General features: G+C 48.5%; 1 protein-coding gene across 8 annotated transcripts in view; it reads left to right on the top strand.

Moving 5' to 3' along the window:
• The first annotated feature begins 138 nt into the window (after nucleotides 1–138).
• Nucleotides 139–15,658, top strand: part of RHBDL3 (rhomboid like 3) — a 67,831-nt gene continuing 52,311 nt past the window's right edge. For 4 of the 8 annotated variants that reach the window (XR_009743720.1, XR_009743722.1, XR_009743721.1 and 1 more), the window contains exon 1: nucleotides 8,280–8,452. Coding sequence is in view for 4 of the 8 variants with exons in the window: in XM_061455336.1 (XP_061311320.1) it covers nucleotides 8,282–8,452 (171 nt within the window). In the remaining 4 variants the exon portion in view is untranslated. Of the gene's footprint in view, nucleotides 303–446; nucleotides 556–823; nucleotides 979–4,442; nucleotides 4,992–8,279; nucleotides 8,453–15,658 lie in introns of those variants that run through there. The other 4 variants (XM_061455339.1, XM_061455340.1, XM_061455337.1 and 1 more) reach the window with 4 other exon arrangements.

Here is a 15,658-nt window from a genome sequence, read left to right as displayed (position 1 = left end):
CACCGCGCAACTGGAGGAGAGGTTTCTGTGGGAAAACGAGGGCAGCACCCCATGAGGCGGGAGCGGCCGCCAGGGGGCGCGCTGCTGACGGGCTGACGGGGCCGGGGCTGGCGGCGCGGAGCCGAGCAGCGGGAGCCGGTGCTGGGTCCGGGTCCGGGTCCAAGTCCGGGTCTGGTGCGCAGCGGGTTCGCGGTATGAAACGGCTCCATCAGCTCAGCAGCGCTCGAGGCCCGGGAGGGGAGAGCCACAGTGCGCTCCCCGGGCCGTCCCACACGGCCGCCGCTTGCCCGTCCGCCCCTGAGGTAACGCGCGTGCAGCCGGCAGCGCTGAGGCGGGTCGTGCCCTGAGGCGAGGTGCTGGCCGCCCTCGCGGCAAGGCCGCCGGCGTGCAGAGCAGACTGGACCGCTACGAACTCATGTAAAACTAGATCTCCTCCAATGGTTTAGAGAGGAATTTGCTTGGTCTGAGACCTGGAAGCGAACACAAGTCCTGGTACCCAACTCGGGGCAGCTGGCTGCTGTTCGCTGTGGAAATCCGCGTAGCTGTGCCACCTCGGTAAGAGTTGCCATGTTCACCCTCTGGATCCTGTGAGGGTTATAGTCACGGGGAGGGTTACAGCCACTGGGAGGGAAAAGTGTTCTATTTGTGGAGCAAACAAAGACAAAAATGCAAAAAGTTGAGCTCTTGCTGCTGAGTGCTGGTTGGCGGGGAGGAGGAGCAGCCCAGTCAGCTCCATCACTGGCCTCTCTTAACAGTGAATTGGTTTATTTCCTCTGGTCCCGTCAGTTTCCTAACAACTTTCACTGTTATTTTCCAAAACCAGACTCTGTCTCCTCTTCCTGTTTGGTCTGATGTGTGGATCACCTTGCCATGGTGTCAAGTCACTGAGAGGACAAAGATCTCAATTCGTCTTCTTGGAGATGCATCCTTCACCCCTTGGCTTTAACTGCCTGAAAGCTTGTCAGTTCTGGGTTAACTGTAAGCATGACTTATTTTATGTTAGAAATGAACCTTGAGTTACTAACTGGTCTCCATTCCGAACAATTCATTTGGAATGAACCACTGTGTCCTGTGATCCCATCAGGTGACAGTTAAAAAGGAGCAGAAACACATTTTGAACACTGTAAGGGCTGGCCTGATAGAAGAACTCACTCTTAAGACAACCACCCAAAAAAATGATTAATGGTGGATTTAATTCCTTCCCCAGCTACAACCAAAAAGACAATTAGATCTAACTACAACCAATTGCAGCCACTGGGGCAGCAGAGAGCTGGAGGTGGAAAGACTAGAGTCTACTCTTTCAGTGCTGGGCTTGAAAAAGTCCTAAGTATAACATGGGGAATAGGGAGGGTTAGGAGGACAGTCTTTCAATGCAAGTTAGAAAACAGAGAAGAGATTGGACCTTATTTTTTCCCACAATTTCTTCTCTTCAGGAAGTAAAGTATCCATGAATCAGAGAATCCAAAAGGCAGCACATACAGACTAATTCATATTGACCCTAGAAATTGAACTTGCATTGTCCCAGCCATGATAAGTATCATTGATACTGGGAGAGCACTTTGCTGCTGTTACCTTTTGGGCACAGTTTAAACCCATCTCATACCATGTCTGGTCCTTAAAGATTTTTTTGTTATTTTCATGAGTGTGAAGGGGTTAATCTGTGTGGTTTGATCCAGTCCCAACTAATTTCTTGCTAGGGTTGAGTTTGGGTGCAGTGGTTTTGGCTTCTGATCCAAAATACTGTGTTTTGCCTCATCAGTTGCCTTCCAGGGCTGGCTGCTGGCTGACTCCAGTACAGTAATCAAGCTGGGGAGGTTGCTCCATTTAGTTCCAATTGAGAGCTGGGCAGTTTTGTAAAAGCCCTTTGGGGCTACTTTGGGTGGAAAAAAGGACCCTTGAACAAACTGTTTTGATTTGCTCCAGGAGGCTTAGCTAACAGATGTTGGCTGGGTCCCTACTTTGAGGGCTTTCTATTGCATATTCATGAGCTGACCTTTATAGCCACTTCCAGTGCAGGAAGGACGTGTATCTACATTTTGTTCACAGCATTAGGCATATAAAAGGTTGCCTCCATGACTGAATGTGAAAATGGATTGGGGTTTATTATCTCAAGTTCTTCTGCCTACGTTTCTTCTGAAGCCCTTGTATGTTCTGTCTGCATCTGCCCTGTGGTGGCCCACAGTTCCCTAGTTTCTCTAGCAATTACTGTTTTCCAAGGTACAGTCACCAGGGGATGCAGTGGGGAAAAATGACAGCCTAAATTAAGAGGCTCTCACAGACTTGGAAGATGATAATTTGTCAGTAACAAAACTCCTCATTAGAATACTGTTAATTTCCTTTCTGTGGCAATTATAGCACAGCACTAGCTCATATGTGCAATGTGCAGAGATATTTCCCTGGGAAAAAAAAAAAAAAACAACACCCCTATCATTACCACTAGTGAAAAATATTCCTTAGGGTGAAAAATGAACTTGTAATTTAGCAGCAGTTTTCCAGCTTAGTGGGAGTTTGGTGTTAAGGTTTTGGGAGTTCTCCCTGTTGTATATTATATTTATACTAGACTTCATGGTTAGCGTTTTCCCACTAGCATCTGGAATCAGAGGTGATACAGAGCTCTTGACATGGCAGTCCCCAACTGGGTGGAACCTGTTACCCCTGAAATTCAGCTCATTTAATCTCCCTTCACTTTAAAAATGCGCTTCCCTCCTCCCTACAGACATCTTTAAGTGATTGCTGTTTCTTTCTGTTGGCATAGCATATTTTTGCTTATCCATCTGTTTTGAAGTTTTGATGAGGTTTAGTTTTTCAATCAAAAAGAGATTGTTTTTATAATAGCTGTTTAGTGCCTGGAATGTTTTGGCAGTGGTGCTGGTGTATGAGTACAGTGGGTTTGTGCTTCTCAGAAGTGCTAGATCTGGTAGCCTGTTTTTACACTTTGGGAGAGCAGGCTGGACAGGCTCTAGACAATACAGAAGTGAATGCTGTGCTCAGGGAATCACCTTTAAACCTGAAGAAGGTTTGCTCTGTTTAACTGATGAGTGTTGGTCATAAAAGGGGAGAGAAGCCCTCTTGTTCATCGGTTGCACTGGAGACCCCTGAAGAGCTTTTATTTTGTTGTCATTCACCTGAATTCTGGGGTAGAAAAGTTCTGCTCTTCAGGTCCAAAGTTCTGGAGTTTACTTCTTGCACATGCTTAAAAAGTTTACCTAAAATCTTCAAACTACTGGAAGGGACATTTCTTTAAAAAATATCTCCTAGCTCGGATTGTGATCTCCTGGGCACAGAGCTATCAACAGAGGGAAGTTTTTTACCTGAACACTCCTTGAAGATAACAGATTCCTTCCTAATATTTGCTCAGGGTGGGGCATCTCAAGCAGCACTACAGGATGAGATTATCATCTTAACTCTTTTATTTGTTCCCAAAATATGGATTATTTGCAGGATTGAGGTCTTCTGCTGGTTTGGCCAAGGGATCAGATCAGGTAACAGAGAATATCATTCCCTTTAGTTGATCTTGCTGAGCTGTGTGGGATGATATTCTAGCCTCTGGTCCTGACCCTAAATTAGCGCCAGCCATGCAGGATGCTGAGATGTGGAAACCTGCTCTTCTTTGGTGGCTGTAGCTTGTGTGGGTGTATGGAAAGGACTTAGCACTGTTTCCTTTTTCTTGCAGAAAAATCTTTTAGCAACTAACAAGCTAGGGGCCAATGGCTAAGGGCATGGGCCTGTGTGTTTCCCCGTCACTGTGTGGGACAAATCTAATATGGATCAAAAGTAATTCACAGTATGGAGCTCATGGTAGCTGTGGATAGGAGAGACAATCTTTGCCGCCTGCTCCAGTACTGCCAGACGGAAGATCCCATTCCTGTTCTAGTGGTATTCTAGCTGGATGTTGGGGTTTTGTTGTTGTTGTTCCAAACAAATTTGTAGAGAAAAGAGAGACTTCTAGCTTGGCTCTGTCCTTGTGGCTGAGGTGTGTCTGATCTGGTATTGGAGCTCCTGCATTAAGAAAATGTGCCCTGCGGTTCTGGACTGTCTGCTCTGACTCTGGCCCTGTCTGGCATTGGCTGTTGGTGAAGCAGAAAGCAGAGGCACTGGCAATGCATGGATCAGCCTGGCTCGCTTGCCCTTCCCCCTTGCCAACCTGCTATATCTCTACTTCATTGGATGAAGTTAAAACTGCTGAATCTTTGCCTTCGGTCAGGGCATTCCTCAAGTTCCTAATCCAGGCTCCAGATGGTCAAGATATGCATCTTGACATAGAGGAACAAATAATTATGGCAAAACACTTAAAACCCCACACTGGGCCCTAGCCGTGGCGCTCTCCAGGACAGAGAGGTTACCTTCAGAGAGCCCAGATAGCGCCACACGTCTGGCCACCAGCCCGCTGGGACCCTCGGGACCGCAATAGCAGGTGCCAGAGCGCGGCACTGGCGGAGAGCGGGCTGAGATCCGCCGGTTCCGCTCGCCCGGGCCCTGCCGCGAGGGTAGCTCCGGGAGGGCAGGGGCGACCCGCGGCTCCCCCGCCGCATCCTCGGACGTGCTGCTGCTCCGGGCTCTGCCTCCCCCGCGCTGGGAAGGGCGGGCCGCCGGCCGCAGGGCTCGGGGGAGGTGCCGGCCGTGCCCGGGGAGGGGTCACCTGCCCCGTCCGGAGCCGGCCGCCGGGATGCCGCCCGCCAGCGCTGCCAACGCTAATTGGATGTTCCCTGGATGGAGGATTTCCTCCCCTCCCGGCTGCGGGAGTCACGGAGGCAGGCTCGGTTGCGCTTGAAAGTTTGCCAAGCAGCAGCTAGGTTTAATTTCTTTAAGGATCTGGGGAGAAGGGAAAGGGGGCGGGGGGGGCGGGGGCTGGAAGGGGACCGTTTCCAAGCATGGGAGACAGGCTGCCGGAGCCTCACGCCAGCTCTTCCCCTGCTGTGGCTGCCAGCTCAGAGGCGGAAGAAATCGAGGTGCTGGACTCAGAGGATGTCCTACCTATGGCTGCAGAGGATGTAAGTTTCCTTTGCTCGGTGTCTGCCCACCTTTCCCCAGGGCCGGGTTAATCGGCTCGAGCTATTTATAGATGAAGTCCGGGATGGGGGGAGGAATGGGGCTGGTGACCCTCTGGGGCCGGGGAAAGCCGCTGTCCCCGCCGCCCTCCCGCCGCCGGTGCCTGCGGCTGTTTCCGTCCCCGGGAACGCAGCTCCTTTCTCCTTGCCCCAGCTCGGAGAGCTCTGGCGGCAGCGGCCCGGACGGGCTGCGGGTCCGTTCGGTGGGATGCTGGGTCCCTGCGAGCGGCGGCCGGCTGGGCAGGGGCGGCGGGGCTGCGCACGGAGCTGTACCTGGAGGCTGGAGAGGGGCTGACGCCTCGGCTTGAGCCGCTTCCAAGGGACAGAGAGCTTCTCCAGAGAGCCAGCCACTCGGAGGGTGACAGATACGAAACGCTCTCGGGAGCCTGTTCCTTCTTCCAGCCCCCGAGCAACAAACAGCCCAGGAAGTTTTCTCCCCGACGCGGCTGGGCTGATGCTTCTCTCCACCCTCTGAGCTCTGATTGCACCTGAGGGTGGGAAAACTTGGCACCGGTCTCTGCCTCTGCTCATCCAGCCTAGAAGGACACCATGTGGTCCTGCGTGCTTTGAATCTGCTCCTGCCGGGCTGAGCAGCAAAGCCTGCAGAGCTGAGGTGGTAGTTCTGCATCTGCCGGTCCCGGAGGCAGCAGCTCGCTATGCACCTGTCTGTGAGGGCGCGAACGTAAGCGGATCCTGCGGTCCTGGTGCACTCCATTACTGCTCGCAGCTCTTCTTCCCAGCAAACTCTGCTGGGTTGAAGACTAGGCAAACTGTCTGCTCAGCCTGCAGAGGAAAGTGCAGAGTCTGCCTCTGCGTATGAAGGCATGAAGCAGTGATACTAAATGTCTTTCTGCAGAGGGCTCTGTCTCAGGTCTTGCACCAGTTTGAGAGGGAAACTTGTGAACTGAGCTTCCAGCAGTGGTGCATCCCCCTTTCCCTCTACTTTTACCACACTGGGGCTGCTTAGGGGCAGTGTCTGCTCTTCATCCCCCAGCCCTTCTTTCTGAATCACCTAGAATTCGGATGCTGTTGGATTTTCCTCCCAGAGGGTAGCAGAGGAAGTGCAATTGCCTGGCAGAGCTGCATTCCCTAGGCTGTATCCTGAGCGCTGTATAGTCAGGAGAGAACGTGTGATGCAGTTTGAAATCTGCTACAGCACTCCCAGACAGCCCTAAGAGAAGCATGCCTGACCCTGGGGTATGTGGAGCTTCCACTTGGAAGGAGTGGCTTTCCAGGAGCTTTCACAGGCCAGGTTTCCAAATCCCAGTGCTTGCTTACCTCAGACTGTGACCTTTCTTTCTCTGACAATTTCTGTGGTTGTCTGGGTGGTCTACAAGAAAGATTTCCTGCTGTGATACACATGGACCCCTTGGAGTTACTCCAGCCTCTACATGACTGCAGCCATTAGCAATTCAATCCTGCCAGGGACACAGGAGATGCTGAAGTGCTGAGTGCCTGGCAGGACTGGGCTCCTGAGACAGCAGAGAGACCATGAGCTTTCTTCAGTGAAATCTAGATTTTCATCCTAGTTCTGCTACTGACTTGCTGCTTGACCTTGAGGTAGGACAGCTCAGGTCTGATCCAGCTTGCAGTGTCTTGCTGGAATCTGCATTGTTATTTGACTCTGGTACCTTGTTTTCTGCAATCAACAAAATTGGGCTAGAGCCTGCAGTTGCATCGGTTATGGGAAGCTGCTGAGACTTGGCAATAGATGATGTGATAGAAACCTGAGGTATCGGATATCATCTGCAAGTGAGGAGCAGGAAGTGGTGTAAATGCCCTCCTCCTTGGCCAAGATTTCCTGCTGAAACAGGCTACAGAGCATCATCTCTGAACATTCAAACTGCTTTGTGCTAGGACCCGAGTGCCCTCCTGAGACCTCACTGGGGGTTGAGTTTCTGTTGTTATTACGTTGGAAAGCTTGATGTGAGCTCTTGGGCTTGGCCAGCAAGAACTGACTCAAGGTCACTTCTTTATGTGTTATTAACAACAGAAATGTTACAGAGTGGCGGTTTGGCTGTCACAGCCTTGTCAGTGTGCAACAGCTCGGCTGTGATGTCATTAAAGCTCTGGGAGCAGCCTTCCACAAAGCCAGGATTCAGGCAGTCCCCAAATGTTCTGTTTAAAGTGCTGGGCTGATTTATGATGATAAATGGGAGTTTATAAATGGATAGAGGCATGGGGAGGAGGGGAGCCAACAACTTAACTGATTAAATGGAATTCAGTGGCCTCATATCCCACTGTCTCTCCAGTCAATTCTGCTTTAGATCTGCCTACCATATGAAAGGAAATGTTCTTCCAGGGCTAGATAAGACTCTCACCAGAGTCCTGCTTTGCATATAGCACAGAGAGATTTGTTTCTCTCAGTCTGGTGTTTGTTGGTTTACTCATTTTGCCTCTCTGGCAGGGTGAATGGGGCAGAAACAAAGTGTTGTGGTGCCTGGGAATGTGGGAATGGGAATGTGCATATTTTTTTCTGAGGACCCCAAGCCAGTGGTTACCCCACTGTTGCCCTGTGGAAGTTGTTCTCTTCTTAGCTGGCTCCCAAATCCAAGAGAGACGAGAAAAATTCATTAGGAATCCCCTCTGTGCTGTGGGACAGCGAGGCAGCAAGCCTGGGTCTGGGTGGTGACTTGATGTTGGTCTTTATGCAAAGCATAAATTGGATCTGGTCGCCAGCTTGTTTTTTTCTGTTCCCAAGTGACAAGGACTTGTGGATTGTTCACATGATCAACAGTGTTGAAATGCAGCTTCCTCCTGCACAGAGCTGTTAAGGCAGATCTGCTATAACAGAAGTGTGTGGGGTAGATTCTTGTAATGGGCTCTCTTCAGCCATACGCTCTCCCACTTTGCCTGAGAGGAATTACCTGGTTTTCAGACGTACACATGTGAGGTTCAAAGAACTGGTGGGTTATCAGAGACCTTGCAGCAAGTTCCTACCCGAGTTAGGAGCAGGCAGCAGACAACCCAGCAAGGCAGGATCTCAGAAAGTGATCTGAAACCCCATTGCTAATTCCTCCCTCCCCTCAATATACACCAAGCTTTCTTGATCCCTGTGAGTAAAAAAGCCTTTTATTCCTTGCTTGCCTGCGAGTAGGCAAAGTGGGAGAAAACAGAATTAACACATGAATGTTCTGAGTTCATCCTAATTTGGATTTGTAAATGAAAACTGTTCTCCCTGTGGTTGGTAGATTCCCCCTGCCTCCTCCCCCGGAAGGGTAGGTGATTCTGGGATGAAGAAGGATGCTGGAAATGGCACTAAATCATTTGGTTATTTCTCTGTGTTAGAATATACTTCTACAGTTTACTGCATGTTAATGTTGTCGTTGCTCTTATACCTTCTTTTTCTTCTTTTTCCTCCCTTATGCATTGCCTCTCAGCACTGGAAAGCCCTATTTGATCAGGTATGTGAACAACTGATGTATTGTCTCTGTCTTGTGAGCAAAGATTCCAACCCCCAGTTAATTTCCTCTGTACTAGATTTCCCTGCTTTTAGAATACAGCCTAGAAGTAATGTGCTTCATGCTCCTAGTTCCCAGGATGCTGGTGGGCAAGTCACTACTGCTTTGGGCCTTTCTCTCAATTTCTCTTCTGAGTAGCCAGGGTCAGAGATGGGCCCAGCCTGGCCACCCCTTCTAGCACAAGGGCTGAGCTGAGGGCGTGCAGCAGGTGCTCTGGTTGCTCCCAGTTGTACCATCTTTGCTCTGTGGATTAAAAGATCTTCTACTGATTGAGGCAGGCAAACTAGGACCTGTAAAACAAGCACTGTATTCTTTTAAATGGCCCCCCTATTTCAGCTACTAAACTGACTGCTGGAGGGTTGCATCCTCCCAGGGAGGACATGCTGCTTTAAACTTGCACGGAATTAGCGAAATATCTGCTTCTGTACCAAAGGCTATGGTTGTATCAGGTAAATGCCTTGGGTCAGATCTGTAGCCACCTGAAATCAGCACAACACTGTAGAGCTCTGAGTTATAGCTGCTGCGAATTTGGACTGGGGATTCTAGTTTGTAAATTATGCTTTTAGCTGCTTTAACTGACGTGTTTGCTTTGTGGTGTTCCTTCCATCTGCCAGGTTGAAATGTGAAGCAATCATAAACCGAAGAGTTTTTTTGGGGTTGGCTTGCTTCTAAACTGCAGAGCCCTCTTGATGTCATAAACTTTTGTGCTGTTGTGAGTGCGTGTAAATGTCACCTTCTGTAAGGGAGCTTATTCTGATGCTGGCATCGTCCTGGCAATGCTAAAGTTCAGATAGCATTTTGTCCCTGCTTTATGAGCCGATAATCTTGCTTCTGTGTCTGGCTGAACTGCAGAGCCAAAAGCTATGATGCAGTCTCTGCAAAAGGATGTCCTTGGTACCCTGGGGGTCCCGTTATCATTCAGCTAATAACTGGACTGCTTGTTCTGATGAGTGCTCATTTATAGCCACTTAGCCATGACAGGCTAAGAATCCATGGGTCTGGACTGAAGTCCATTTGTTGTATAGTCAAGCAAGCTGGCAGCTGGGAATTAGGTTACTATAACTGTTGATCATGCCTAAGTTCTGTGGTGTATTTGAATTCACTGCCACTCAAAAAGGTGGATGCAAAATAAATTGCTTGTGGTCTGGGCTGAATGTTTTCAGCCACTTTGAGTTCTCCCATCTGAAACGTTGGCCTTAATTTGGAGTCTTATTCCACAAACATCCTTTGAAGTCACTGAGTCCTTGTGGGATGGGGCTCTTGGCTGATAGCTACCTCGGGCTCAAAGAGAGGAATCTGTAATTTCCCACTGGATTTGCTTGAATAGTAGATGGAGGGTTTTTCCTTCTTTTTTTTTTCTTTTTGAGGGAGGGAAGAATTTGACTGTTGGAATTTACAGAACACTAGCCCAGTAACAAGGGAATGGGCTGAAAAGGCAGGCCTTCAATAATTAGCTATGTTTCAATTAGGCTGCAGCTGAAATTTAAGCCTAGTCTGTAAGGCTTTATTATCAAAGAGAATACAACCTGTGACAATTAGTTGTAAGTCCTGAATAAATCAATAACGTCCTTGTTGCCCATGGGCAAAGCCAGGGAGCTGATATCTTCCTTGAGCATTATGTCAGCAATGCAATGCAATTAGCCCTGCAGTGAATTGCAAGATGCTGTTTGTCATGGAACAAGGTTGCTATTCCCAGCAGCTCTGTACCGAGAGGAGAGGGGAACGTTTTGTTTAGCACTGATTGGCACCCATGTGCAACATGAGGACTGGCTTAAAAACTAGAGTAAACCCATGTTTTGAAACTCAGAACAGTTGCAGCTCTCCCTGGGAGATGTGACCTGGCCTTATGGTTACTTAGAGTGAAAATGGGTGGCCAGAGATTAATGTGCCCTGTGCATTTGTGACTCCTAGGCTGGGACTGAAGTTTGCTGGCCACCCTCTCCTGCTGAGGCACACGGGCTCCTGCATTCACTGTGTCCTAGGAGAGCAGGAGAAGGCTTTGGAGAAAGTGTTAGAGCTGTTGGGAATTCACAGTCTGGGAGTCTCCAAGTCTCTTGTTTCTAGGGTGGTGGAGTATGACAGCAAACAGTGCAAGGGAGGGGTCAGCACTTCCCCCCCCTTCGATTTTTGCTTATTTGTTTCAGGGGAGAGGAGTGACTGACAATGCTTTCTGAAAGAATTTGTTTGTTCTGATCTAACTCTAATCTGTCACACTGGGAATTGTCAGTGACTCAAGCCAGGATCTCCAGTCAATTGCAGATTGCTTCTTTTTGAGTAGTAAAAGATATTTGGCAGAAAGTCAGATCCAGAAATGCATCCTAGGCATTGAGGTTCAAAAAGCCCTTCCCAGGACAAAATCCTGACTACATTGAAGTAAGTACCAAAATTCCTCCTGCATTTAGTGGGGTCAGCATTTCACCCAGAACTTTTGGAGCAGGCAGACTTGCAGCTTTTCAGTGCTGCAGCCAGGCAGTTACAGTACAGCTGCTGCTTCATGCTGTGCTTAGGAGATGTGTTTTTTATTACGAGGACGTGGCCCTCGGGCAGCTCTAACTCACTTTTATATGGGAACTTTTATAGGGATTCATACATTTATTTATTGTGCTCATAAACACCCTCCACCCACACACACACATTAGCTCCGCATCTGCTGCCTTCTGCAGAGACTGCACCATTGCTGAGCACTCCATGCTGTCTCCTTGTGGAATCCAAGCTCTGAGCAGAGCAAGGCATTGCCTCTGTCCATCCGTCCACAATCACTTAGGGTTTTCTTATTCTTTTTTTTCTTCATTGGCCAAAAAAAACCTTTTTTCCCTTAATCTTCTGGTAAAGTTAAAAATGCCACAATCCCAGGAGCAAGTCCTGACAGTTTCACACTTCTCTCTGCTAATAAGATACCTTGTTCCTTGCCTTGCACACTAACATAAGAACATCTTCTTGTCCTTGTTGAAGGCAAGTTGTCTGATCATTAGAGTGCATCTGCAGATGAGTTTTCTGAGGGGCTCTCCCTGCTTTGCTCTGTCCTTTCTAGGGCTTTGGGTGCCCATCTTCACCTCCGTGTCTCCAGTGCCCCTGCTTTAGAGATGACTGCAGCTAATCAGTATCATCCAGCCTTGGTTGTGCTTGGTAAAGGGGCTATCTAGGAGGAAAATGTTCATTATTAGGACAGACCTGCCTTCTGAAGGTGGCTTTTAGCCTTGTTAGATACCAAGATACCATCTTCTCTGTTTTTCCATCCTCATGGCTGCAGAGATTTCAGGGGTGAATTAACATTATCAGCCCTCATCTCAGAGTTCTCACTTCTTCTCACCCATACCCCGGTTTGTAGTCATGACAACAAACTTGTTTTAAATAGACATAGAGAAAACTCTCAAAAAGACCCTCCTCACTGGCTCAGCACCTTGATGCTATTGCTTGTCAATCCAGGCTGTGTTTTTGTTGCAGCTGCTTTAGAAATCCTGGATTCCTTCCTGAGACTTGTATGTGGGTGTGATGGCAGCAGATGAACAGAGTTTATTGGGAATGCAGAGAGATGCCAAGTTAGCCAGTCTGTGTAGGCAGCTAATGGAAAACTTGAGCTCAGAAACAAGGTTGTAGAGATATCCTGGACCAGACATGCACTTGCCAGGAAGAGTTCGGATGCTGACACTACCAGCAGTGGGTGCAGCTGAACCTGCTCTGCCATGGTCTCATAAAACATTAAATTATGCTTGAAAATATGCTGACTTTGCAGCTGCCTTAAATCCAGGGCTGGTTCTTGCACGACTTAAATTGCAAAACAATCCATAAAATCAGGCCAGCTATTGTGATGGTTGATGGTAACTGGGAAAGGGAATTATTTTGAAGTCAATGATCTTTTATGTTAACTGTGTCCCTTTTCTCTGGATAGCCTTTAACACAGGTGGGACGAGATATTTCCCATACTGTAAAAGACATTCCAGTTTGTTCACTGGGGCACTGTGGAGCTAAACATCACTTCACTGTGGAAAGGTTCCCTGGCTATTGTTGCTGTCTAACCACTGCTGGCTGTGGCTGCAGCACCTTGTCAGGCAGGTCTCTGAGCTTGGGGCAGTGGTTTTACCACTTTCTCTGGCAATTTGCTTGTGTCTTACCACTGGTTTGCGTGGGTCACTGGGAGCAGGAGGAGCAGAAGCTGCAAGGTGAGGAACAGAAAGCAATGGCAGTGAGAGCAGCAATACAGGCAGAGGGTTGAGCACAGGCTTGTATGCAAACTTCAAGTCCTTGCCTGAATCTTGGACTGTCACTGACTTTTTAATGTAGTGTTTCTCAGGACATATGTCCACATTTAAGTGGTAGGGTGCTGCAAAGAGGAGGCTATAGGAACTGTTATTAGGAAATAGTCATAGACTTGTTACTTCATCTCCTAAGGTGAACTTCAGAATCAGAGGTGCTGGTGGGAAGACTGTCCACAGTGACAACAGTTTAGTACCCAGGCCCTAAAACCAGCGTCTGTCTTGTCTGCTATATTCGACATTTCTGTGAGCGTGACAAGAAATTTGCCCCCTTCTCCCCCTCTACCACGCTGCACATTGTAAAGTGGAAAGACACTTTAAAAGCTACAAGGGTCTCTTGGCAATGCACAGAGGGGGTTCAGCATCTGCCCCATGCCTAGAAGTCTAATCTTATTTACACTTGTCAGTGTGGGCTGCTGGAGGAGATGAAAGGCAGAGGACAAGGAGGAAGAATAGATTAGTCTTGAGCAGAGGGCACTGGGAGTGCACCTGCCTCGGCCCCGCTACCTTGCGGAGGGGTGGCAGCAGCAGCTGGGCATGTGTCATCTGCTGCTCTTTGAGGCACCCAGCCATGGAGCACACGATTAATGACTCAGGGGGCTGGGCTTTTGTGAGCAATAAAGCCCTGGGATTTAGGCAGAGCTCTCTGGCCTTTCTTCTGAGCAGCCCCATCACTTTACATTTCTCAAGTGGCGTTGGTCGCAGGGAGCTGCTGTCTGTGGCCACAATGCTTCCCTTTCTCCTCTCTCCCCAAACTGGGCTGACCTTTGTCATGCAGCATTAACCCTTTGACTCTTCCACTTCGGGTTATGGGGTTGGGGAAAAAAAAAAAAAAAAAAGAGTCCCTTCAAATTCATTGCTCTGTGGACAGACTTGAAGGGTAGAATGGGCTGCTTAGAGATGATCTGGTTTTGCTGAAGGAGATTGTTTTACTGATGCTGTCTGGATTATCAACCCCTCACTGCCTTCTGCCAGAATATCTTTTAAATACAGCAGCCCCTGGAAAAGAGGGGAGGGGAATTTATCTTTCTTTCAGTCAAGAAGGGAAACTGAGGCACTGAGCAGCAAATAGATGTCTAACAGTATTCCCTCTGCAGGGTACTGTCTTTCACCATGCTTCAATTAGCCTGTGTCTATCCCCAGTGTTGTTACAGTGGATGGCAATCTCCCAGCACTTCAAGGCTTATATCCAGATTTGGCTTTTAGCCACGATACCCTGGAGTGATGGCTCAGCATGAAAAAGCCACATGGAGGTCATTAATGATCTTCCTGCCTCTTGAAGGATGACAGCAAAAATTCCCTAAGTTCCTCCTTAATCTTCTAATACCTCTGTACACTGAATACCAGTAGCAGGTCTCTGAGGTTGTCTGAGATTATATTTACACCTTCCCTGCAGCATGAAAGGTTTGGGATCAGCTTCCCCCATTTCCCTTTTCCCTGGATGCTCCTCTGTCCAATCCCACTGACCTGTACACAGATTGTTGGCTTTGCCTTCTGGAAAAAGTTGGGAGAGGAAGCCTTCAGTATGAACCAGACATCAGCAGTGTAGCACAAACAGCACTGTAAACTGGTGCTGGTAGAAGCAAGCATCTCCTCAAATGCTTCAAGGAGTCATAACAAACACACCAAAAAGCACATGGAGGCTGAGTCAGTCTTACACAGCTCGTGAGTTACTGGCAGCTTGATGTCTCTAGATTTGTAAAAGCCTCAGGAGGCTTCCTACTCATTACACATTTGTGTACCTTCCACGTCTGAGCTGCCTGAAACCTGCACGTTGGAGTGCTGGCTCCGAGGGACAACAGGCTGGATTCACACTGTGGTATCTGCTGCCCCCTGATCCCAGCTGCAGCGATGGCTTTGGTAGCGTCCGCTCTGCTTTTCAGCTCAATGTGCAGGATGGTTTTTAGACACATAGATCCTTGCTAATGCATTGTTCCCAAATCCTGTCTCGCACACAGAAAATCACTGAAGCAATAAAAGCATTTAAGCCTGCATGTTTAAAAAGAAAGGGGGGGGGGGGGTGTGAAGCTGTAAACGTAGGGTGGATTGATGCTGTTCTGCAAATCAGCTGGTGCATTGTCCTCTGTGGCTGTGTGCTCCGTTATGACAGAGAAGGGGAAGAGATCATCCTGTCTCCAGAGGAACAAGCCAGCTGCTTAGCGAGTGCAGATAGTTTGGAGGTGCTTTTCTACACCAGCACCAGTTATGTCTGTAACATTTACAGGACTTTTAAAGTTACACTGCATCAGACCTGCAAATAAATGTTTCTTCTCTGTGGTAGGAAGTATCATGTTGCTGTTGCTTTCTGATATTTGCAGTCAGTGCAAATGTACTGGGGCACGTTTGCAAATTAAATGCAGCAGTGGGTGTGTTTGAGCTTGATGGCAGCCAAGGAAGCTGTGATCTCTTTCTGCCTCCTCAGTAGGCATTGTACAGTGTGCTGGTCTGAAATCAGCTTGGTACCAACACCATGAGACAAAGTTGTTGCGGTTCAGATGATGGGCTGTTTCCTTGCGCTGTTGTACATACCGGCTGATGAGGAAAGCTCATCTCTGAATGGTCAGGACTTTTATGAGATTCAAACCTTGTAGCCTGTTCAAACTGTAGCACCTGGGACACTCACTTTGTTCCCTCTCCTCCCCCAGTCTCCTGAGTGGTGGCATCCCTCCTCATTCAGCTGCTCATGGTGATATTGGACATATTCTGCCATCAGAGATGATGTATCTTGGTGAAATATGTAGTGAAAGTCCTGGATGTTTGTGATCACACCAAGTCTCACTTGCATCATGAATTCCTTCAACTTCAAAATGAAACCCCCAGCACTAGCAAGACAGAGATGTATGTATTCTTAGTATAGGCTCCTGTTGCTTAGGAACGGCTGTCTGCAGTGACCCTG

The sequence above is a fragment of the Pezoporus flaviventris genome, unplaced genomic scaffold (assembly GCF_033815535.1).
Source record: "Pezoporus flaviventris isolate CSIRO_AGI_PZ_B2104156 unplaced genomic scaffold, CSIRO_AGI_Pfla_v1 ptg000020l, whole genome shotgun sequence".
NCBI lineage: Eukaryota > Metazoa > Chordata > Aves > Psittaciformes > Psittacidae > Pezoporus > Pezoporus flaviventris.
The sequence above is the reverse complement of the archived record's forward strand: the minus strand, read 5'-3'. Positions and strand labels throughout refer to the sequence as shown.